General features: G+C 44.9%; 1 protein-coding gene across 1 annotated transcript in view; it reads right to left on the bottom strand.

The window, feature by feature from the left end:
• RCL1 (RNA terminal phosphate cyclase like 1) overlaps positions 17,345-25,730 on the bottom strand; it is a 63,431-nt gene continuing 55,045 nt past the window's right edge. The window contains exon 9 of the mRNA XM_005683699.3: positions 17,345-18,116. Coding sequence (XP_005683756.1) covers positions 17,966-18,116 — 151 coding nt within the window. The 3' untranslated portion in view covers positions 17,345-17,965. The remainder of the gene's footprint in view (positions 18,117-25,730) is intronic.

Genomic DNA, 25,730 nt, shown 5'->3' on the forward strand with positions numbered 1-25,730 from the left:
CAGTGTGGATGAATCACAAGCTAGAAGCAAGATATCCAGGAGAAATATCAACAACTTCAGATATGCAGATGATTCCACCGTAACGGCAGAAAGTGAAGAGGAACTAAAGAGCTTCTTGATGAGAGTGAAAGAGGAGAGTGAAAAAGCTGGCTTGAAACTCAGCATTGAAAAAATAAATCATGGCATCCAGTCCCATCACTTCATGGTAAATAGAAGGGAAAAAGTGGAAGCAGTGACAGATGTTATTTCCTTGGGTTCCAAAATCACGGCAGATCGTGACTGCAGTCATGAAAATAAAAAACACTTGCTCCTTGGAAGGAAAGCTATGACAAAGCTAGACAGCATATTAAAAGGCAGACAACACTTTGCCAACAGAGGTCCATATAGTCAAAGCTACGGCTTTTCCAGTAGTTATGTACAGATGTAAAAGTTGGACCATAAAGAAGGCTGAGTGCCGAAGAAATGATGCCTTCAAACTATGTTGCTTGAGAAGAATCTTAAGAGTCGCTTGGACAACAAGGAGATCAAATCAGTCAATCCTAAAGGGAATCAATTCTGAATATTCATTAGGACTGATGCTGAAGCTGAAGCTCCAATAATCTGACCACCTGATGCAAAGAGCAGACTCACTGGAAAAGATGCTGATACTGGGAAAGACTGAAGGCAAAAGGAGAAGGGGGTGGCAGAGGATGAGATGGTTAGATAGCATTACTGACTCAATGTATATGAATTTGAGCAAACTCCAGGAGTCAGTGGAGGACAGAGGAGCCTCACATGCTGCAGTCCGTGAGGTGGCAATGAGTCAGACATGACTTAGCTACTGAACACCAACAGAATAACTGTCCTTAGACCACTTTCCTATTCCACTACTCCCGTCTCACAGTTTTTCTCTGAAAATAACTGAAAGCCTAGATGGAAATTCTGATAGGGTAGCCTAGACTAAACTCCAGTGGAATTGGGTTCAGAGCCCAGTTTCCAAGAGGTTCAAGTATTTGAAGAAGAGGGCATTCACAGACTGGCTGCAAGGTGGGAAAACAGAGACAATGAGAACCATGTGCCTTGGCAGAGTGGGGAGCATGCCAGGCACCCAACATCTGGCACCCACGGCCCCATTCCCAGCCTTTGTCTGGGCAGTTTGTCTGGTAACCATCCTGGAGAACATGGGACTCATCCTTCTCTATTCCCAACAGCCAACCCCACATTCCAAGACTACCTCTCAGGGCACAAGAAAGGGAGAGGAACAGAGAGACAGACAAGAAGTAAAAGAAACTGACATCTTTGTCTCTAGGATAAGACACACAGACAGAGACATAGCTTGACTGCCTGTTCTCCATGGCAAACTAATAGAAGATGGAGATGGGTGGCACATCACCAGTACTGGATGAAAGGCACCATGCTGAGAGCCACACTGTTTCCTTGAAAGTGCTGTCTCGGAGAACTGGGGAGATGTTCAGAATATGAACTGGAATTTGTTACTCAGATATTTCTCCTCTAGAGGTTTTCTTTAGAAAAGACCATAATCTTCTCTTTCCTTCTCTAACTCCTCATTCTACATGTTGGGAGAATCTCCTGATCTGGACACGATGAGCCCTTCCAGATAATTGTGGGAGCAGCTATTCAGTGTGTTTTCAAGCCTCCTCAAGGGTGGGAGCATGGAGGGAAGACGGTGGGAAGCCACCTTTCCACTGAAAGAGAATAACCCAAAGGGCAACAAGGAACAAGTTGTGGCTTTAGGAAAAAAAAAATCTTCTATTTGAGATGTCAGATACTTGATTCCCAGCAACAGCTCCATTAAATCATCATTTATTGATTTAGCATTCAAATGAGGTCAGCTCTAAGGATTAGATCAAGCTGTTCTAGTCCTTCAGTCCAGATGGTTTTGGTGATTGAGATCCCACAGGAAGTAAGTGAGTCCAGGTCAAGCCTCTCTGCACAATGCGAGTCTCCCCTAGGCGCTGTCAGGGGCCAGCAGCCTCGTCTCTCCTTCTCTCACCCCAACCCAAGCCCGCCCATGCCTCAGGGCCTATCCAGCCCCAACTCCTCCCTCACTCACCTGTAAGCCCAACCTGAGCCCTCAGCTTCTAGAAATCTCTGGGCACCTGGCTATAGGGATGAGGGTGCTGTAGGAGAGGATCACATCACACCAAGTTCTTCAGCTTGAGGAAGGCTGGTGTCTTCACAGTCACTAAAGATGGTTCTTCAGTGGAGACTGTCTTGAGGAGGAGAAATAAAATCCTGGGTCTGGGATTTTTTTTTTTTTTTTTAGCATTACTTTCAGTCTTGGATATACCACTTGAAAGGGTGTCAAGTCTTTTTTCTTTCTTAATTGGAGTATAATTGCTTTACAGTTTTGTGCTAGTTTCTGCTGTACAACATGAATCAGCTATAAGCATAGATATATCCCCTCCCTCCTGGACCTCCCTTCCTCCCAGCTTCCATCCCACCTCTCTAGGTCATAACAGCTGAGCTCCCTGTGCTATACATCAGCTGCCCACTAGTTGTTTTAAGTGTATCAAATTTTGAAGGTGGGGTTATCTTTAAAGATAACCCACTCTCACACCATGCTATGTGCCAGCACTGCTGTAGACCTGTGAAAATTTAATCAAAAGACCCCAGTGGGGGCATGGTAGAGATTTGGCTAGCTGCCCCATCCCTAGCTTACTTTCAAACTTCTGTGCCCACCCATCTGGGCCTCTGCCCACCTCTCCTCCACTTCACCTCCTCCATGGGCATTTAGAGTTTCATCTTATTCCAGGTACATCTCTTCTGTGGTTTTTTAAAGGGTTTGCTTATGGTTGATCAGAAAAACAGGAAAGGAAAAAAATGACTCAATTTTATCCAACTTTACCATTTCTTCCTTTCTTGTAATACAAGAAAAATTTCAGTGGTCCAGAACTACCAGCATCCTTAGATGTACCAGTGCTTCAAAAGGATACCACCATGGCCACTGCCAGTCGAGTCTCTGCAGATTTCACTTGGTACAAGAGAAGAAAGACAAAGTAAAGGTGGGGATAGTCACAGGCCCATTCTGAGAAGCAATCAGCAGAGGGAGAGAAGAGTAAGAAGGACAGTTCCAAGTATAGCTGGGGCCACCAGTCATTCTCAGGCAACAGTGTAAGGTGCTCCCCTGCTTGTGTAAATGAACAGGAGCTTCCCAAAGTAATCACCTGGGAAGGTGAGATCTTTATTTCCACAGAGAAGTCCTGTGTAGTAAATACTTAGGAAACCCTCTTCTGCTATAGGATTTACACAGATTTATATTTTAATATAAAAGTTTCCCTGGTGGTTCAGACAGTAAAAGACTCTGTCTGCAATGCGGGGGATATGGGTTTTATCCCTGGGTTGGGGAGATCCCTTGGAGAAGGAAATGGCAACCTACTCTAGTACTCTTGCCTGGAAAATCCATGGACGAAGGAGCCTGGCTGGCTACAGTCCATGGGGTCTCAAAGAGTTGGACACGACTGAGCGACTTCACTTTCACTATACTTTATTATGCTGGATATCCTTAGCAATGGCAAATCTTTAGCATTTCAGGACACATTTAATGACAGGAGCGAGTCATGTAAAGCCTTACAAAGAAGCTGGGCAAGTCCCTTTTCGGCCAAAATCTAGGTGAGGTTGGTTTAACAATTATCTTTCTCTTATTTGTAAATTCCCCAGAAGTGAGGAGGCTAGGTTGGCTGGACCATGATCACCATTGCTCACCAGCCAATAGGGTCTTAACACTGTCAGGTCCAGTGGACCAAGTACATTGCCCAGCAGGGTCAGTGTCACTGCAAGAGAAAGTTCTTATCTTTGGAACACCTTCAGTTTTCTGGGTCTGTAGCAGACTCAAACATTTGGGTCCTTAATTGTCTCTCCAATCCCCAGATCTCACCCAGTTCCCCATCAGTGGTATTCTGCCAGTTTTCTTCAACCCTGTGTTCAGGGCTAAAAGTGACTCCCCCAGATATCCTACTATGGCTTGGTGCCTCCTCCCAAATCACTTAAAAAGATAAAGCAAAAAATTAAAGTCTCCTCCCCAATCTCACAAGCCTAGGCTACTCCTAGTGATACCTAGCATGTTTCTTCCCACATGGTTTCTTTTTGGGGACTCAAGCATGCTCTTTTAACTAAATCAATGCACATATTTTGAATGACAGGAAGAATACCCTGCAGTGAGCACAGTGACCCACCACCCTCTGCAGAGCCTTAAGTAGGCTATGATTATCTCGGGCCAGGATGGCTTAATTTCTAAGTCTATAGATCTCTCAGTGCAGCTACAACCTATACCAATCTCAGGTCCTAGGTAGGCTGTGGGACAAGACAGGCTGTTCTGCTGGACTGCTCAAGTGACACAGTCAGTGGTAACTTCTGGTCCAGCAGCCAAAGGTCTAGGGCCAGGATCTGATCTGAACTCTGCCCTGTCCTGGATGAGTCCCTCTGCTCTCCAGCTACCTCACCTGGTAAAGACAGACGTGGAATGAGAGGGAGCCAGTTGTTAAGATGCCCAGGGAACTAATCTGTAATGTAATGGAATAGAGAAAATGGTATTAATTAGCACTCTGCTCAGGGAGCATCCTGAGTCTAGTTGAAAGGAATATATTGATAAGCTGCCAGATATTCAGGTGGAAAGTGAAAGTGAAAGTCACTCAGTCATGTCTGACTTCTTGCAAACCCATAGACTATACAATCCATGGAATTCTCCAGGCCAAAATACTGGAGTGGGTAGATTTTTCCTTCTCCAGGGGATCTTCCCAACACAGGGATTGAACCTAGGGCTCCCACACTGCAGGTGGATTCTTGACCAGCTGAGCCACAAGGGAAGCCCAAGAATACTGGAGTGGGTAGCTTATCCCTTCTCCAGCGGATCTTCCTGACCCAGGAATCAAAGCGGGGTCTCCTGTATTGGAGGCAGATTCTTTACCAACTGAACTATCAAGGAAGCCCATTAAGGTGGACAGAAGAACATGTCTATAGTCCATATTTGTTGCTTTGCCTGCCCAGTATCTATCTTCTTGTGTTTTGGCATCAGAAGCAGTATTTTCTGTGATGTACCACCTCCCCTACCCTCAGTGCAAATGGTTTGGGAGCTTGACTCCTTCAGGCTGTAAGAACTGGCATGTGACCCAGGCAAGGACAATCAGAGCAGTGAATTCCTCTGGTTATAATCATTGATTTCTGGTTGGGCAAATGACACAACTCAATTCCATGATGCTCAATTCTTTGGGGACATTGTTGGGAACTGTTAGGGAGACTCTGTTCCAGCTGCTCAAAGGATAAGGATGTAAGCCAAGAATTGACAGCCTTTTGCCACCATCAGTGTGAAGATCCTGGTGAGAATGAAATAGAACAGACATATGGAGCGAACATGATGTGTTTTAATGACATTATTCAAGTCCATGGATCCAGCTATGCCCAAAGTAAGTTAATTCCCTAGAGTTTAACGATTGATACATTCCTGATTTTGCTTAAGCCTATTTTTTTTTCACTTAGTTACACTTACACACACACACACAATCCTAACACCACTTCCAACAGGAATGCTTTGGCAACTAAGATGATAAAGCAGGGCTTTTGTTTTGCTGAGATGAGCAAAAGCTGGGATGTTACCTCTAGAATTCTCCTTTTCCACCCTTTCCTCACAGGAATTACTTCTGTTATTTCTTCAACTCTAAGAACTGGACAAATATTTAAGAATACCCATTTAAAAGGGCACAGAGATATGACTGGCTAGAGACACATGCATACCATGGTTCAGATATAATGGAACCAAATGCTTTGTGTTCATGTTCCAGTTTCTCCACCAACTGTGTGAACTTGATTTAGTCTCACAGCTTCTCTAAGCCTAAATATACGTGCCTGTGAGGATGAAAGGAGATAATGTTCATGGAAGTGTTTTGAAATTCATAAAGGAGTAGGAGTTGTGAGTCAGAGAAATCTGAACACTTGCTACCTTGCAAGGCTGCTACATTACAGAAGAAAACATCCTGAGGGAAGAAAGCAGCACTTTATCTCAAAGCAAGGAGGCTGAGCTGGGACACATTTTAGTATCAGCAGATCATGATGCCAAATGGAACTTCATCTTTTTGAATGAGGATTGAGAACAGCTCAGTAACTGATATGACCTCCAGTCTTCCTGTTACTAGAAAGTAAGTTTATGTGTCCAATGTACAGTGAGGCCAAACAATACCAAAATGTGGGAGTTTGGAACAGAGAAAAGTTTATTGCAGGGGTGTGCAAGGAGATGGTGCTCATGCCTTAAAACTCCCAAATCTTGCCCCCAACAAGAGCTCTCAGCAAAGTCCTCTTCTAGGAAAGGTGAAGGAGTATGGTTAGTTGTTGCAGACTTCTTGGTGTCAGAGCTTTTGTTCTTGAGGCCAGGTTATGGTTAGAAAACAATGTTCCTGTAAATATCTACCAAACAAATGTTATTCTCCATTCTGACAAGAAATGGCGAGGTTCCAAGGCTCAACTTTTCCCCTATGAGGTCCAGGTCCTGGCTGAAAAGCTCTCAGTTGATGGTTTCTTCACGGCCGGGTCCCCAGACCCTGCCCAGCTGTCATCCCTGAGGGAGCCAGGGGCCCGGGACCTCTTGCCTTCAGCTCCTCAGGCCGCCCAAATGGTGGGGGCCAGGTCCTGCAGATGACATTTCTAGGCAGATGGCTGCTGCCATTAGGTCACAGGGGTGGGGACAGGGGAGAGGTTCACTGTAGCCTCAAGGCCTGGGTCCAGCCAGCGAATGGCTTTGGCGAGAGCTCTAGAGCCCTCCAGGACATAGCCCCCAGCCTGTTCTCTGGGCCCCTCCACTCACTTACTGGCCTGAAGTCAGGTAAGCTGGAGGGCCACGGGGGAGAAGGCCAGGGTCCGCCTCTTACCTTACTCTCTGCCTGAGGACCACTCCACTGAAGGTTGGCTGAATGGCCTCACTAAGGTTGCTCCTGGACAGTTGGTCGCTTGTGGGAGGGGCCCACTGTGGCACCAACCAATGACTGAGCAGGATCATTAACAGTCACTCACCGACGGCTGCTTGGGGGAGGGGCCCACTGAGGAGACAACCAATGGCTGAGCAGGACCACTAAAGGTCCTGTGCTAACTGTTGCCTAGTAGCAGGGTGGGCAGGCTGGAAGGAGGATGGTGGTAATGGCACACAGCATCCACAGTTTGCTAAGGGCCACTCTTTATTATATTCCCATTGCTTCTCTCTCCTAACCTACCCCTTCCCCAGACACAAGCAGACAGTCAAGATTTGCGCCAAGAAGTTCAAACATTCCAAATGGGTAACCAACAGGAGACTACCACTGGGGAGAAAATAATTACATTCAATATAACAGTCATTCTAATCTTTTCAAGAGAGCATGAGAACCTCTTTTAAACATCTAAAATTTTCACAGACCTCTTTCCACTGAAGGCATCTGTTCATTGAGAAAATACTTTATGAATTATGAATCCAGTGCTACTTTAAAGTGAATTTGTACATTACTCATAACAGTGGCAGTTCCTAATACTTGGAGTCACACAAGAATATGCAAGTCATATGAGGTGCTTGGTGTTCAGTCCCCTCAGGTCAGGGGCAAACAGATGAGACAACCAGGACAGCCCCTGAGGGACTGACTCCTTGCTGTTCCCCTGGCAGCTCCCTGCCCCCGCCACTGTCTGGTTTCTGTGCCAATGTCGTTTTCTTGGTATTCTTAAGAAGGGCACTTGCCACCTGCTCCCTCCATCTGAGATTTGGTTGTTTTCCACTTCCTTTTGTATTTTTCTTCCTCTCAGGTGGGTGAACAGGAGTTCAAGTTTGTTTTGTTATTTCCTAACCTGGGTCACATTCAGGACTCTGATTAAAGCTTTGCGATTTCACCTTCTGAACTCACAGAAGACAAAACTCAGAACTGCAAATAGTACCCACTCAGGTTGTCAAGAGATGCAAAAGCTTTTCCTTGATGTACAGCATCAACAGCTTTAAAAAGCATCCACTTGGGTATCACACTGATTTTTCTCAATGTCTCTATTTGATCACTATCAATTTCAACTGGTCTACCCGACCATGGAGCATTGTCCAGTGAGAAATCACCAGCATAAAACTTCACAAACCACTTTTGACACATTTGATCAGTCGCAGCACCTTCTCTGTACACTACACAAATCTTTTTCTGTGTTTCAGTTACATTTTTACCTTCCTTGAAATAAAAAAACATAACATGCTGGAGGAAAAAAAAAAGAAAGCTCCTACTTAAGCTGTACATTTTGAAGAAGACACTCAGAGAGTATCCAGGGAGGCTCTTTTCTGGACAGCTTATTAACAGAGGAGCAGGGCCAGTAGGGGCTTGTTGCAAGTGCAATTCAAATGGCAACACACTCCAGTATTTTTGCCTTTGAAACCTCATGGACAGAGAAATCTGGAGGGCCACAGTCCTTGGGTCACAAGAGTCAGACATAAATTAACAACTAAACCACCATCTTTTAAAATGCCCGTTTAAAAAGCCCAAGCCCTCTCCACATTCCCAGACCCACTGCCTTCAGGGCCCTGTTTTCACATCTTGGTGACAGCTGCTGGCAAGTGGTGCCCAGGTCAGAGTTCTGAAAATCCAGGTGTTTGGGGGCTCAGGCTTGAATATGGCTTGAAATCTAAAAATATGGCCAATCATTTAATGATGCTCCTTCCCCAAGGGTTTCTCCTTGACCTATTACCAAGATTTGGGCTAAGCCCTCACAGGGTTCTGGCACTCTCCCTGGGCTCCCAAGTCAGTAGAACATCTTCTGACCCCCTCCTGTTGAGAGCTCAGGTGGGTTCCACTGCCATGTTAAGGTTCTGAGCCAAGAAGGAAAGAACAGTCAATGTGATTCTCAAAGAGATTGTGCTCAGTTGCTAAGTCGTGTCTGACTCTTTGTGACCCCATAAACTGTAGCCACCCCCACCTCCCAGGCTACTCTGTACATGGGATTTTCCAGGAAAGAATACTGGAGTAGGTTACCATCTTGTCTTCCAGGGGATCTTCCCAGCCCAGGGGTCGAATTCACATCTCCTGCACTGGCAGATGGCTTCTTTACCACTGAGCTACTTGGGAAGCCCCCTCAAGAGACTAGGGACATTGTAGTTTATCACAACACACACACAAAATCCCAGCCTAGTCCCGTTTCTGACCTTGTAATTCCCAGAGGCCCAGATAAGAAGGTAAGATGGTATGGGACTAGGTGGGGCCCATAATCTGAAGCTCATGGGCGTGGGTGTCAATGCTGTAAGGGGGGGGCAAGGGTTAGTCACTAAATTCCAACTGCTTGACTTCTTATTCCAACTGCTTGCTTCTTACAAATATTCCAATCACAAATGGCAGAGTTTATCTTTTCTAAAAAAAAAAAAAAAATACTACTAGACCAAGTACCTGCCAATTATGATTTGCAGAGTAACAGCACTATATGCAATACTTTTTTGGGAGTGGGAGATATGGAAAGTTCAATGTCCAAGTCAGTTTGAAAAGCAGTAAGTAAAACAAAGACAGTTTCAGCTACAGGACTCCTCAGGGCCTCTGCTATGTTAGTACTCATTGTGGCCTCCAAACCGGTACTAGAGACTGCAACACTGTCTACACCTGTAGTAAGTTGGCTTTCCAGGGAAAAGGGCTTCCCTGGTGGCTCAGACAGTAAAGAATTTGCCGGCAGTGTGGGAGATCCAGGTTTGATCCCTGGATCACGAAGAGCCTCTGGACAAGGGAACAGCAACCCACTCCAGTATTCTTGCCCAGAGGAGCCAGGCAGCCTACAGTCCATGGGATCGCAAAGAGTGGGACACAACTGAGCGACTAACACTTTCTTTTCACTTTTTCAAGGAAAGCATTCTATGATGTTAGTGTACAACAGAACATGCTCTGGGAAACATTACAGCAGACCTAACGTAATCTAATTAAGAGGTAAAGCAGTGCTCTCACCCAGAATCCTGAAGAGAGGCAAGGGTAGAGGGAAGCCACTTAGGCAGTACCATGAGCAGGCCTTGGAGTCCTCTCCATCTGTGGCACTTCCTTCCACAGGCCCCAACCACATCATAAGTAAGTTGCTTGTGTGTGTCTGTGTGTTTTAAGGGAATGTGTAGAGGAGGAGGACAAAGGGGATGCTTGATCTTTTATTTGCCTTGCAGCTGATGAAAAATAATGGCAGTTGCACCTGAGATTCTTAATATAAGTAAACATATACACACAGAGAAACAGGTATGTAACTATAAAAACAAAATCGTGCAAGTTATTTGGAAATAAGAGGAATACCCATCATGTCCCCATCCTAATTCCTGTCATCACTTATATATGTCTTCAGTGCTCTTCTAGGGATAGCTTTTTATGTCGCTGTCATTATCATTTTAATTCTTGTATTCCTGGCAATGGGAAAAAGCCCTGATTTTCCTCCCCACTTCTGAATTTGTCTTTCCAGAAGTGGAAAAAGACAGAACCACGACAGAAAGCACCAATGGACGTTGCATATCCTCCTTTCTTCAAGCTGGCCCCCTCCTACCCTTCCTCCTGTCCACAGCCCACATGGTGTTCCCATGGCCAGTTCTCCTGTGTTATCATCCTGGTATACTTCTCCTTCCAGCCCAAGAATACCACTAGCTAAAATGATAAACTTTTGCCCAATATTCACATTAACTTTGGCCTTCTAGGTACAAAAAGTCTTGCCTTTTGTCAGGAAACACGTGTTAAACTGAATTCATTCTTGCCCACTCATTCTGTTTTATGGCTGTCCTGAGTCTTCATTGCTGTGCAAGGGCTTTCTCTAGTTGTGCGTTATGGGGGCTACTCTCTAGTTGCAATGCACGGGCTTCTCATGGGGGTGGCTTTTCCTGCTGCAGAGCATAGGCCCTAGGGTGCATGGGCTCAGTAGTTGTGAAGCACGGGCTTAGTTGCCCCGTGGGATGTGGAATCTTCCCAGACCAGGAATCAAACTTGTGACCCCTGCATTGGCAGGCAGATTCTTAACCGCTGGACCACCAGGGAAGTTCTGTCCACCCTATTCTATACCATGATCCTGGAAGATTTTGGATGGTGAAAGATGGCAGCAGGCAAGCAGTAATGCAGGATATTCTCCCAAGAGTATTCAGGGAACTAGGTAATGCAGTCTATAGTAGACAACTGTTATTTCTGCCTTCCCAGTGTCTTTTCTCTTTGTAAAAGCATTCAGATTTTCCTTCAGGAATCACTTTTCCCATTCCTCTCAAACTACACAGTTTGGTTGAGGCTGACATCCCTACCACTCCAGGGATGAGAATAGGACCCAGATCTGGTCATTTTGGAGTCAACCAGAGGGAGACACAATTCTGGAGGATTTTTTTTTTTAAATAATGGGTAGAATCTCTCTGACCACAAGATTGCTAAGAACTGAATGTTAAAGAGAATGCCTGATGGAGAAGAAACACTGAGAGCAATACTGGGAGAAGGGAGATAGTGGAGTTCTGATGACATGCAGGTGCTTACATGGTAGTCTTGTAACACTCTCGCATGATGACACTGGAGCTCTTCATTTGGATTGGTGCACACAGTAGCTGAGCAGTGCTGAGCCCTGAGGCAGCCTGCCTGCTCTCTTCACCCTGACCAGGTGGGTCCTGCTAGAACATGGTGAACTTCACAAAGATGCCTGTAGGCACTCTTTTTAACTCTATAGCATGTCATGGGGCAGTGTGACCCCAACCCATGTACAGGTGCCGCATCTTGCCTCTGGTCTTCTGGCTGAGTCTATCCAAGTATCAGATATAAAGATAAACCCTATGACCCATGGAGACATGAACCTGTTAGGTAAAAGACTGCTTTGAATCCTCATCAGGGGTTTAACAGCTAAAAAGACCCTTAAGCATTTAACACATAACCATTTAATAAGTCCTGTCAGTACGAGGGTGGACAGCAGCTATTTCCCATTTTACAGATGAGGTAGAGGATCTGCCCAATGCCATGTGGCTACAGACTCAGCTATTTAATAAGACGCAAACACAGTCTCATTCCTAAGCCTGTTACTTCCACAGTGCTCTACTGAAACTCAAGAAGCCAAAAGCTTTCCTCACAAATGATGGAATTCATCTTTTTTTTTAATAGTCTTTCAAAAAAACATTTTAAAACTACAGCCACACCAAATTGTAAAAGATTGACCTACTTCACATCAAAACAGGTTAACACAGAGAATTAAGCAATAACTGAGGGTGTGAAGTGTGAAGAAGGCACCCAGGGGTGCATGAGAACCTGTAGTCGAGGATGCCCCATAGGCTGGGGGAGTCCCTCCGGAGATGCTGAGGCTCTAACGTTACAGAGGAGGCTCAGCGAGGGGGGAGGACTTACATGGTTTCACTTTCTAGGCCTCTTATGACAGTGTCACCAAACCACACATGTTGAAATACAGCCATGTGGCAAATTTCTGAAAAGCTCCTTATAATTTTGCCTTTTAAATTGTTTGGTTGGCCAAACAACTGGCCATGTAATATATGACTGGCAATAATTCCTTGCAATTACTGTGTGTGCCTGGAAATATATGTGAAGAAACAAACTCATTTATATTGTTTTCAACATTTTAAATTTGGAAATGCTTCATTTTGTGGATATTTATTTTTGCTCTTTTTCTTTGCCAACTTCAAGGCAGTACTTTTTTTTTTTTTTTGGTAAGCCTTCCCATTGGTTCTTCAAAGCTTACAGATATTAGGCACAATGCCTTTAATTGCTTAACAGGTAAAACAGCAGAGAGGTGGAAACAGAGCATTGACAGAGAAAGGAGAATTTGAGAAGTATGAGGAGCCAAGTGTACTCAGCATTTAAAACCTGAGGTCAGTTGTCATGACCTGAAATTGGATCCCTCCAAGCAAAAAGCCAGGCACCATTTCAAAATATATGGTCCCACCAATATCTTCCCTTAAAGACTAAAGTGATATTTTCAGGAGTCCTACCATCCAACATGCACCAGGAATAGGCACCTGCCTCGAACATTCCTCTTCCTCTGGGGCAGCATGCACTCCCAAGAGACCAGTTATCCAAATGGCCACCAGTGAGTCCAACAGCAGGTCCACCACCCTCAGGACAGTGTGGTGACAGGGTGTTCACAGAATAGACACATGAAGCTGCCAGATGTGTCATTGTTGGGCTACTTCATTTAAGTCAGTCTCTGATTTCTAGAAATTCACCTACCTTCATCAGTTTGAATACATGATTTCACAAATCATAGTAGAAATTATTAGCAAACTAATCAACCTGAAATTTTTAGATGTAAAGCTCTTTAAGAGGGTTGGGAATGGGGGGAAAACACAGGAATAAACAGTGTCTAAGAGATCTCAGCAAAACATCTTGATGTTATGAGGATGGGAGTGGCATGGAGGAGGCAATGGAGGTCATCTTTCTGGTTTTGGGGGCACCCAAACCAGGAAACTCTGATGGAGTGTAAATTACTTCTCCCCTACTCTGGAGTCAGGTGAGGAACAGCAGAGGTCCAGGCTGGGTACAAGGCCTCATATATCCACCCTGATTTCTCAAAAGCAATCCGAGTGTGCGGAAGTGAAATACTTATGCCATAACAGCTGGTCAGTAGCTGAAATGGGCCAGAAAGCAAGCTGGGCCTCTAACCTCCCAAGATAAGCATCCCCACCCCTGTAGACTTAACACAAGGGCATCAGCAGAGCAGGATCCACATCCAGAACCACCAGTATCAGAAGAACCAGGAAGACAGGAAGTGGCCCATGTGCCAAAAGCTCTAAGCTCTGCCCCAGTCCTTCTACAGATGCTGACCAAAGGCCAGTGCCTCAGGCATGGAGTCAGGCTATCTAACTATTAAGGGCCAAATGAAAGACTTGGATTAGAGGAGCCCTGGACCTAGGCTGCTCCTGACAAATATGGCAGCCCTATTTGCTTAAGTAAAGGAGTGACGTGGCTTGGCCTCTGTAAGAGGTCAAACGCTGATAAATTTCCCACTCAAATGGCTTCCTAGACCTAGTCAACTAGAGTACAGAAAAACTGCGCTTGCCTATTGACATTCCTCTTAACTACTGGTCACTTCTAAAGAACAGGCCAGGGTGATCTAAACATGGAAACTGATCGACGGCAAGTTACTTCTCCACTCTGGAGTCAGATGAGGAACAGCAGAGGTCCAGGCTGGGTGCAAGGCCTGTGATGCTGCTTTTCTATCCATCACAGACTGTTATAATCACCTACCAGCACATTCACATGTCTCCAAAAAAGCACCAACAGGTAAAGTCAATGAGGCCCCACATTCTAATCCACCCACCATAACCAATACCCTGGAAAATCCACTTCTGCACCCTGCTTTGGCCCCCTGACCTCACCAGCTGAATCCCACCCCCACCTCAGGCATGGCCAAAATTAAAGTAATCCCTTAGTTCCCTGGTGTCTTCTTTTCTCCATCTACCTACGATTTTGTCCACTTCCTTAGGCCTCCACTACTCCAATCGTCTACTTTCTTCCCTGCCTTTTCATACCCTTATCTCTTCCACTTGGCCACCTCGAAACTAACTGTCAGCACTGGCCTTACGCAGGAGCCTCCCAACATAGAAGACCTAGCGGGATGGCTACCTCACCATTTTTCACTGTGGAGTGACCATTAGAGGACAGGCACCACAGTGCAACCTAAGTTTGGGGGCTTTTTGGTTGGGTGTGTAATCAATAATGTCCTTCACCACTTTTTATCAGAAAAGATAAAGACACACAAACAAACCACAAGGTTCAGCTGCCCTCTGAGGGCAATCTGGATTTCAGCAGTGCCTCCTGCTCTTTCCCCATCCACACATCATGTTGCAACACCCTAGCTTCCCCCCCATCCTTATCAACTGTCTTGTTGAATATGGTAAATAATCACGATGGAAGGAGGCTGGCTGGTGTTCACCCAGAATGTAACAGAGAAGGATGATAGAAGACAGAAGCAAAGCTTGGAACATGATAGGAAGGCAAGGCCATGATTCTGTCATGATCCCTAAAACGTGTATATGCCTTAAAAAAAAAATTACTAGTCTTATTGAATTCAGACTGATCTGTCTCTGTCTACAGAGGGAAGTAAAGGGGTCAAGATAGAAAGCTAAGCTCAAAGTACTAGAATCTCTCATCAAACTATACTAGGGGTAGCTGCACCAACCAGCAGCTAAGCTAAGAACAAGGCAGAGACTGCAGGAGCAGAATGTCACTAAGAAGTACCAGTAACCTCTGCCCAAGGAGAGCTGTTGCTTCTCTCCGGCACAGAGAAGGAGCCTGTGAGAAGGAGCCTGCAGCAGGCTGCTTAAATAAATATTAATATTAAATGTGTCTTCCTATTGCCTACAGCATCACTACTACCACTCCAGAAGCAGCTGTACCAGTCAGAGGGTTGGAGACCACCAGACATTTTCATGTTGACAGCAGATGGAGGCTCACATCCCTTATACTAGCTGTAATGTTCTGCCTGGTGTCTACATGTCACCCTAAACTGACCAACAGGACCCATTTCCCAATCTTGTCCCAAGGGACAGAAAGTTCCTGCTGGACACAGCCAAAGCCATGTGGTTCCTCAGTTCTATATCTGAGCATGGGTGGATCTGGGTTCAAACGTCAGCAGCATTAAATTACTTTGCCAACAAAGGTCCATCTAGTCAAAGCTATGGTTTTTCCAGTAGTCATGTACGGATGTGAGAGTTGGACTATAATGAAAGCTGAGCACCAAAGAACTGATGCTTTCGAACTTTGGTGTTGGAAAAGACTCTTGAGAGTCCTTTGGACTGCAAGGAGATCCAACCAGTCCATCCGAAAGGAAATCAGTACTGAATATTCATTGGAAGGACTGATACCGAAGCTGAAACTCCAATACTTTGGCCATCTGATGTGAAGAACTAACTCATTGGAAAAGACCCTGACACTGGGAAAGATTGAAGGCGGGAGGAGAAGGAGATAACAGAGGATGAGATGGTTGGATGGCATCACTGACTCGATGGACATGAGTTTGAGCAAGCTCCAGGAAGGAGCATGACAGGGAAGCCTGGCATGCTGCAGTCCATGGGGTTGCAAAGAGTCGGACATGACTGAGCGACTGAACTGAACTGAACTGATGTGTGGTAGGCATAATTTTCAGATGTCCAAGAGCCCTGGCCCTTGCTATTCAAACACTAACCTAGGTACTTCTATGACCAGATGACCTTAAGATAAGTTATCACAAGAAGTCAGATTCAAAGCATGAGAAGGATTCAATGCACCGTCGCTGGCTTGAAGATGGAGGGAGCCAAGTTACAAGGAATGCAGGCAGCCCCTACGTATAAGCTGAGAGTTGCCCGCAGCTGACAGCCAGCCAGAAACAGGAACTCCAGTTCAACAATTCTGCCAATGATCCAAATGTGGTTGGAAATGTATTCCTGCCCAGAGACCAGCATCTTGGCATTAGCCTTGTGAAGCCATAACCAAAGAATCCAAGCAAGCAGGCCAGGACCTCTGACCTACAGAATTGTGGATGATAAATGGTACTACTTTAAGCTACTAAGTTTGTGGTAACTGGTTATGCAGCAACAGCAATCTAATACAGCATGCAGAGCTCTCAGTAAGTAGACAACCACAGTTCAAAATGGCTTGACCTGTCAGTGTTAGCTCCCCACTCCACATCCTCCCACACCCCCAGACACAAGAGCACAAACTTCCTCTGGACCCCCTTTACTGAAAAAAGAAAAGGATACCAAGAGACCTGGGGAGGTAAAGACCATGCTTTACTTCAAAAGCCCACCCTAGGTAGACAACATCATTTGGAATCCTAATAGAAAAATCAGATATTTCCCCTACCACCAATAACTCTGAACCCCCTATACACACCACAGGTAGCCTCTACTAGCAGCAGGTACAATCGCCACAAGTCCTGAGTGTTCCTGCACATTCCTGCTGGGGAGGCTTTTATCCTGGCCCTTTCCTATCACGTGTTCACAGCAAGCAGTCTTGAGAGGTGAAGTAATGTCCCTATCTGGAACAAAGAGCAGGCTTGTAAGAGGTGGAGCTCCCACATGTGCATGCTCCTTGCCTGTGATGCAAACCACCGGTGTGCATGGCATACCTGCAGACTCTCCACATCTTGTGGGACTTGGAGAAAGAAACCAGTGAAGCTCATGCTGCTTCCTGTGCTCTGAGTAATAAAGCTTTTTGTCTATGACATGAGATTTTCATGTTTTCTGCTAGCATCCGTGAAACAGTAATAATCTAACTTACTAGCTTGCAAGTAGCATAAAACTTCAGACTCTGATACTTAGATCTTGAAATCAAGAGAGCTAATATCTCTATATTATCAAATTTCAAAAGGAACAAAATGTCCTTTTTGAATTTCTCTTGTGGGGATAATCAAATCTACATCACCGGGCTATCGGGAGAATTAAATGAGAACATGCATAGCACACCCGAGATATGGAAAATTTTCAATAACTTTAGTTGGATCCTTGCACTCCCTAGTCATTCATTCCCCTAAAATCCACATACAATGAACCAGATGGGGAGCAGTGTATCTCCAAGATAGTAGTCCATTCAGAAGACAAGGGATAAAAAGTTCTAACACACCAATTTCTGACATTTGCATTACATGGCATTATTCATAAAGGGATACCACTCATAGCATCTCATTTAATCCCTACACAGAAACCAAGATTCAGGGGGGTCAGTCCTTGCAGAAGGAACTGTAACAAACTCCAAAGGTCTGGAAAATAGCCAGACGGCGGAAGCCCAGGGATGTGGGGTCAGGAAGCAGTGCTAAAACTCAGCTGTGATGCTGTAGCAGTCCAATTGGGTCCCGAAGGCACACCCTTCATCCAGGTAAGCCGAGGGAGCTCCCGCTGTGACTGGGCCTCCCGAGGAATGTCTGCCCTGGAGAAATGGCTAAAAACCACAAGGTAGAGAGACGTCCTTTGTTTGGATATCCTGATTGTTTTCAAATGGGAAGCTGGAAAGTCCTGGATGAATCTGGTCCCTTTGGTTCCTTGGCAGCTTCTGCGTTGTCTAGAAGCCTTTGGGCCTTTCATCTTCTGACAGTGTCACTTGAGGGTCTTGCTAAGGTTGGAGAAGCCAATGCCAACACAAGTCATCAGCACTTTATCCCCTCCCTTGAGTTCTTCACCACACGGTTTGGTTTCGATTTTAAACATAATCTGGAAAAAGCTCTTCAAATGCCGCAAAAATTCTATCCTAAAAAATAAAAATTAAAATTTAAAAAAAAGGGAGGGGGTAAAAAAAGGAGGGAAAAATGAAAGAGGAATTCGATTTTACAAAAATTCTCCTCCTCTGCCAACTTAAAACTGAATTTCCCGGATCAGGAGGAAAGATTGAAATTAAGAAATTCTCATCAAAGCCGATTAAATAGCATTTATTTACAGCCTGCTAGATTCCAAAGATGATTTTAGACAGCTTGCAGAGATGTACACTAGACAAACTCAGTAAATAAATGAAAAGTAGGGAGGTTAGTCCTACAAGCACATTAGAGTAGACAGGGATATGGCATTAATCTTCAAGTGGTTCATACAGAGAAACACATGCTTTGATGATTCACAGTATCATGAAGCTAAAACCAAGCAGAGTGACTGCTGCTGATGCTGAAAGAGAGAAGCTACCCTCTCCACTGTTTGATCTTGACAGGCCCTTCATTCATTCAATAAATATTTACAGAGTGCCTACTATGTGCCAGGCACTGTCCTTGGTGCTGGAGACATTGCCGTCAACCAAAACTCCCTTCTCTCATGAAGCTTTCAGGCTAGTGGGGCAGACAACATAAATATCCTTGAAATATATATATACACACATATATATATACTTTTCCCATAATCAGAAATTTAAATAAACAAGGCAAATGAGAAGGAAATGTAGGTATAAAATATTTGTGTGAATATGGCAGAAAAAGTGAAAATGTTAGTCTCTCAATCATGTCCAACTCTGCAAGTTCATGGCCTGTAGCCCACCAGGCTCCTGTCCATGGAATTCTCTTGGCAAGAATACTGGAATGGGCAGCTGTTCCCTTCTCCAGGGGACCTTCCTAACCCAGGGATCAAACCTGGGTCTCACCCATTGTGGGTAGATCCTTTACCCTCTGAGCCACCCAGGAAGCCCATATATGGCAGAAGGCAACAAATTAGGTGACCAGGGAAGTGCCCACAGTAAACATGGAGAGGAGTTCCAAGCAGCTCTCTCTTGTCATCTCCCGCAAGACAGAGTGATGGCTTCACCCCAAGAACACTGTGGGAGCAACAGTTCTGTGGAAGGACCCTGGTTCAGGTATGCAGTCTTCTACTGGTCTGGCCTAGCAGATCCGGCATCACTCCAGCAGACTGATCATAGGACTGACCATAGTTCACTCAACGAGCAACTTCCTGAAGGTTTCAATCAAGTGGCAATTGGTGAAGAGAAAATGTCCATGTTGGAGAGCCCAGAAATACAGGCCACATGTCCCCCTCCATCCTGAACCAGGCCTTGTCTCCCCAGGTAATTCCTCATCCCTGGTGACCCTTACCAGCCCAATTTGGGAAACTCTGGTTTAGTTAAGAACGGACAATCTGCACGTCTTTCATGAAGCACTTCAGCAACCTTGCGTTGTGCTGCCTCCTAATCAAACTGTCCAAACGCTCGCCACCCAGAATGTATGTGGAATCACCCCAGGAGCTTTCAAAATACTGATCCTGACATGTAGGACCAATGGAACAGAACTGAGAGTCAAGAAATGAGCCCACACATTTATGGCCAACTAATTTTCTAAAAGGTGCCAAGGTAATTCAATGAGGAAAGAATAATCTCAACAAATGGTGCTGTAACAACTTCACACACAGAAAGACGAAGCTAGGCCCTTTCGTCATATCACACACAAAAATTCACTCAAAACAGATCAAAGACCTGCATGCAAGAGCTAAAGCTATGAAACTCACAGAATAAAACATCAGTGAATATCTTTATAATCTTGGGTTAAGCAATGATTTCTTAGATACAGAATCAAAAGCAGAGTGATAAAAGAAAAAATAGATATACACTGAACTTCATCAACATTAAAATCTTGTCTGGACATTATTAAGAAAGTAGAAAGACAATGTCCAGAAAGGGAGAAAATATTTGCAAATCATTTAATTCATAAGGGTCTGGTGTCTAGAACATATAAAGAACTCTTACAACTCAATAACAAAAAACCAAATAACCTAATTTTAAAATGAGCAAAGGATCCGAATAAAAATTTCTCTAAAGAAGATATACATATAGCATTAAGCATGTGAAACTCAACATTAGTTATTACAGAAACACAAATAAAAATCACTATGACATACCACTTCACAAACCAACAGAAAGGCTGAAAAAAACAAGGTAATAACAAAAGTATGGGTGAGGATATGAAGAAACTGAACCTTCAAACACTGCTAGTAGATATGTAAAATGGTACCACCACTGTGGAAAACAGTCTGGCAGTTTCTCAGAATGTGAAACAAGGAGTCAGTTGTTTGATCCTGCAGTTCCACTCAGGTATATACACAAGAAAAATGAAAACATATATCCAGACAAAAACTTGTACACAGCATTAATTCATAACAGTCTAAAAGTACAAACAACCTAAATGCCTATCAACTGATGAATAGACAAACAAATTGTGGTTTATGGAATATTATTCAGCCATAAAAAGGAATGAAGTATTGATATATGTGATAATATGAATGAACCTTGAAAACATTTGCTCAGTGAAACAAGCCCGTCACAGAGAATCACATATTGTTTATGTCTATATGAACTGAACAAACAAATCTATTACAGCAGCAGAAAGCAGATTAGGAGTTGCCTGGGGCTGCAAAGGTGGGATGAGAGGAATTGGGAATAACTGTAAAGAGGCAAGACTTTCATTCTGGGGTGGTGAAAATGTTCTAAAATTAGACTATAGTTACATTTATATATCTCTGTGAATAAACTAAAAACCCACTAAATTGCACATTTTAATAAGCTGTGTGGTATGTGAATTATATCTCAGTAAAGCTGGTTACAGGACTGGAAAGGTCAGTTTTCATTCCAATCCCAAAGAAAGGCAATGCCAAAGAATGCTCAAACTACCGCACAATTGCACTCATCTCACACGCTAGTAAAGTAATGCTCAAAATTCTCCAAGCCAGGCTTCAGCAACATGTGAACCGTAAACCAAGATGTTCAAGCTGGTTTTAGAAAAGGCCCAATCGCCAACATCCACTGGATCATCAAAAAAGCTACAGAGTTCTAGAAAAACATCTATTTCTGTTTTGTTGACTATGCCAAGACCACCTCACCTGCCTCTTGAGAAACCTGTATGCAGGTCAGGAAGCAGCAGTTAGAATTGGACATGGAACAACAGACTGGTTCCAAATAGGAAAAGGAGTACATCAAGCCTGTACATCGTCACCCTGCTTCTTTAACTTATATGCAGAATATATCATGAGAAATGATGCGCTGAAGGAAACACAAGCTGGAATCAAGATTTCCGGGAGAAATATCAATAACTTCAGATATGCAGATGACACCACCCTTATGGCAGAAAGTGAAGAGGAACTAAAGAGCCTCTTGATGAAAGTGAAAGAGAAGACTGAAAAAGTTGGCTTAAAGCTCAACATTCAGAAAACGAAGATCATGGCATTCAGTCCCATCACTTCATGGGAAATAGATGGGGAAACAGTGGAAACAGTGGCTGACTTTATTTTTCTGGGCTCCAAAATCACTGCAGATGGTGACTGCAGCCATGAAATTAAAATATGCTTACTCCTTGGAAGGAAACTTATGACCAACCTAGACAGCATATTAAAAAGCAGAGACATTACTTTGTCAACAAAGGTCCGTCTAGTCAAGGCTATGGTTTTTCCAGTAGTCATGTATGGATGTGAGTGTTGGACTATAAAGAAAGCTCAGTGCCGAAGAATTGATGCTTTTGAAATGTGGTGCTGGAGAAGACTCTTGAGAGTCCCTTGGACTGCAAGGAGATCCAGCCAGTTCATCCTAAAGCAGATCAGTCCTGGCTGTTCACTGGAAGGACTGATGTTGAAGCCGAAACTCCAATACTTTGGCCACCTGATGCGAAGATCTGACTCTGGAAAAGACCCTGATGCTGGGAGGGATTGGGGGCAGAAGGGGAAGGGGATGACAGAGGATGAGATGGTTGGATGGCATCACCCACTCGATGGACATGAGTTTGGGTGAACTCCAGGAGTTGGTGATGGTCAGGGAGGCCTGGTGTGCTGCGGTTCATGGGGTCACAAAGAGTCGGACACAACTGAGGGACTAAACTGAACTGAACTGAAAGCTGGTTAAAATTTTGTGAAGTTAAGAAAAAAAAAGAACTGATCCTTGGCTCCCATCCTCACATGGTATTCCAAGCTGAGTCTAAAGTCTACTGTATTTTCCACCATCTCCTACCCCTCTGTCCTCAATCTAGACAAAAGAGGGAAAAGGCAAAAAGGGGAAAAGAAAGCCTGAACAACTGCATATCCTTTCTGCTTGAGACAGGGGTTACAAAACGGAGTAGTAACCACCCTGGAGAGCAGGGTGATGAGTGCACACTCACAGAATAATTCCACACTCCTTTACTCTCTCTTCCATCTTAAATCGTGCTATTTCATTTCCATCCTAGCAGCAGCAGCAGCAGCAGCATTCTTCCCCTGCTGGCTTTCCCATTTTACTGCTAAGTCACTCAGTCGTGTCCGACTCTGTGAGACCCCATAAACTGCAGCCCACCAGGCTCCCTTGTCCCTGGGATTCTCCAGGCAAGAACACTGGAGTGGGTTGCCATTTCCTTCTCCAATGCATTAAAGTGAAAAGTGAAAGTGAAGTCGCTCAGTCGTGTCCGACTCTTAGCGACCCCATGGACTGCAGCCTACCAGGCTCCTCCACCCATGGGATTTTCCAGGCAAGAGTACTGGAGTCGGGTGCCATTGCCTTCTCCGTCCCATTTTACTAACCAATTGAAATTTTCAGATTTTTGCTCTCTGTCCCAGCCTTACAACCTCAACCCTGCCCTAGGGAAAAAAGAAAACAAAGACATCAAAGCCACAGATAAATAGTCCACATCTGTGGGCAAAGCTTCCAGCTGGCAGTAATGAAGAAAAAGCCAGCTATCTCACCCACTCGTCTACATTCTAAGAAGCAAACAGCCTGTTCTCTCTTGCTGCTGCCTCGGTTCTCACACAGGCCCGAAAGCCTCCCCAGGCTACTTCATTCTTCCACCTGAATCACTCAACTGTGCTAGAAAAACCAGACACCCTCCCCATCTGGCCGAATTCCTAAGAGGCCACAGCCTGCTTCTGATTTGTTGGAGAAGGACGGCAGAAACACAGGCTTGAGTGTGCAGGCCTGCATAGTTGCATGGGGTATTTGTAGCCTTTGGAAGTGTTAGAAAAAGCAAAGTCGGTTCCACTTCTTACATAATGTTCTGCCAACCCTCCAGCCAGTCTGAAGAAGACTGTGTAAGGGCTGTATTAAGGTATGTCTTATGATCCCCTTCCCCTCCAGGCTCATTATCCCTAAGTCGCTTGCTGCTTGGGATAACAAAATGCAAATATAGCGTTTTTTTGCTATGAGAAATAACCTCAGACAATATGGAATCCTAACATTAAGAAAATCAAACAGAATAAATTCACCCACCTCTACATGCAGTTGAACAAAGTCACCTTCAGGGCCGGCCCACATCCTCCTCCACAGCCCCACAGCTCAGCATGGCCACAGCCACATGTCAGCCCTTAAGGCACCACTCCCCTTTCCTTCTCTTCCAAACACCATACAATAGACCCACACCTCCTGGATATACACCCCAGCCACAGAGCCAGGCAGAAGAGGTACCCAGGGGATACGGAGGACAGCCCTGCTCCTCTACAGATAACCCCCACATGGTGTGACTGGCAGCTTCTCAGATTAACCATTTTAGGCAACTGGGACTATGCAACTGCTGTGCAGAGAATTTAAATCCTGACTCAGAGAAGTATCCAGAGTGAGCTTCCCCTACCCCAGAACAAAGTGATTTGGCTCCAGTCCATCTGACAAGCAGGTTTCAGAGACTCCTAGAGCACAGAGGTAATTTTTCCTGGGTATTTTCCAAGAGCAGGTTGTTCCCACCACCACTACTGGTCAACAGGTGAAGGCCACTGGGCTCACAGTCATCTGCCCATTTGATCCCAATTGCCTGGAACTTGCCAGGTTGCCTGGCACTGCCCCTTAAAATACAGCCCCTCCTAGCAGGTCCCCCTCTAAAGCCTGCTAGAGCATGGCAGTGAGAGTGAGCTCCCTCTGGCAGCTCCACAGACCAAACCATGCCAGAGGGTCCTGCCTCCTGCTCCACCAAGCCACTCAGACACTGGAATCACCTACCTCTGGGGTCTAAGGAGTTGATCTGCAAGCTGAGGGGTGGGAAGAGAATCTGCTCAATGGGGCCCCCTGAAGTCACTACATGGCAGCTTTTAGATGTATTGGTGGTACTTCTTCTGCCAAAGAGCAACTTTCCCAAAGCCCCACTGACCTCTGCTCCAGGAATGAAGTTATTAAACTCCATTATAAGGCAACAGGAAACAAGAGAGCCAGGTAGGCTGCACTCTCATGAGATGGGGGCCCCAGGCCAAGTTCAGCCAACAACTAACTATGAGCAGGTGACCTCTTTTTCATCTGAAAAGTAAGGATATCACATGTTTTTACCATATTCCAAATGTGTTCTGCGGCTCAAAGAGTATAGTAAGTTGGCAGGGCTTTGCAGCATTTAAACCATTCCCAAGATGTAAATATAGCGGCAAGTGTTGTACTGACTCCTAGAGAGCAGTTAGGCAACGAACCCAAAGAACAGCAGGCTCGACCAGCAGCTCCCAGTACTCCTGTGCATCACTCGCCTTGATCTTCACATCGCTGTGCTACATGCTGGGTGAGCCAACGACGCCCATCAGTCAGCGTCTGACAAGGACACTGAGCTCTCACTCCCCAGCACTTCAAAAATAGTATAAGGACGTCAATTATTAAAACTGGCATAAAACAAAGTGACATGGTTTACTTTAGACTTCCAAAGAAAGACAGAAGGAAATTATCTTATGACAATTTGAAACAAGGACTCTGAGAAGATATAGAATGGCACATTTGCCCAGGCAGGGAGGTACCTGGAGTCCAATAACATGTATGAATCCCAGCTCTACTGAAGAGCACAGTGGGTCAGGGACAGGACGTCAGAGTTCAAAAACCTCAGTTGCTGACTGTATGAGTGACCCTGGGCATGTGACTCAACCTCTCTGTGTCTCAATCCCCTCACTTGTAAAATAGAGTGTGCAACAGTACCTGTCTCTATCTAAACCCTTGTGGAATTATCATGAAACCTGAATGAGTTTGTATTTGTAAAGCATGTAAAACAACACCTGGTGAATGTTGTTAAATAAACTTACAGAATTCTTGGGAATAGTAAGTAAAATATGTGTAATCTGTTTATTAATGTGACTGAAGGAAGCTAAGTCATACATTTTAAAAATTAGTGGACGCAGATCTAGAGATAGACAATTTACAGCTGACTTCAGGCCTGAGATCACCCAAAGCAACTCCTGGCGTTCAAAATAACCTAAACAGGAGACTGGACTTCCCCGTGCGTCAACCACTGATGGAGCTTCACCAGGCATGCTATTTGGAGTGCTAAGTACCCAATCTCGTCTAAAAGCCTCACTCCACCTCCACAAGCCCATGACTTCAGGACCAATGACTATCTCTATGGATGAGACTGAGGCTCAGAGATGCCAAGGACCTTGTCCACGGTCTCCCAGTGCTGCAAGGTACAGCCAGAACTGAAATCCAGATAGGCTGGGC

The sequence above is a fragment of the Capra hircus genome, chromosome 8, assembly GCF_001704415.2.
Source record: "Capra hircus breed San Clemente chromosome 8, ASM170441v1, whole genome shotgun sequence".
NCBI lineage: Eukaryota > Metazoa > Chordata > Mammalia > Artiodactyla > Bovidae > Capra > Capra hircus.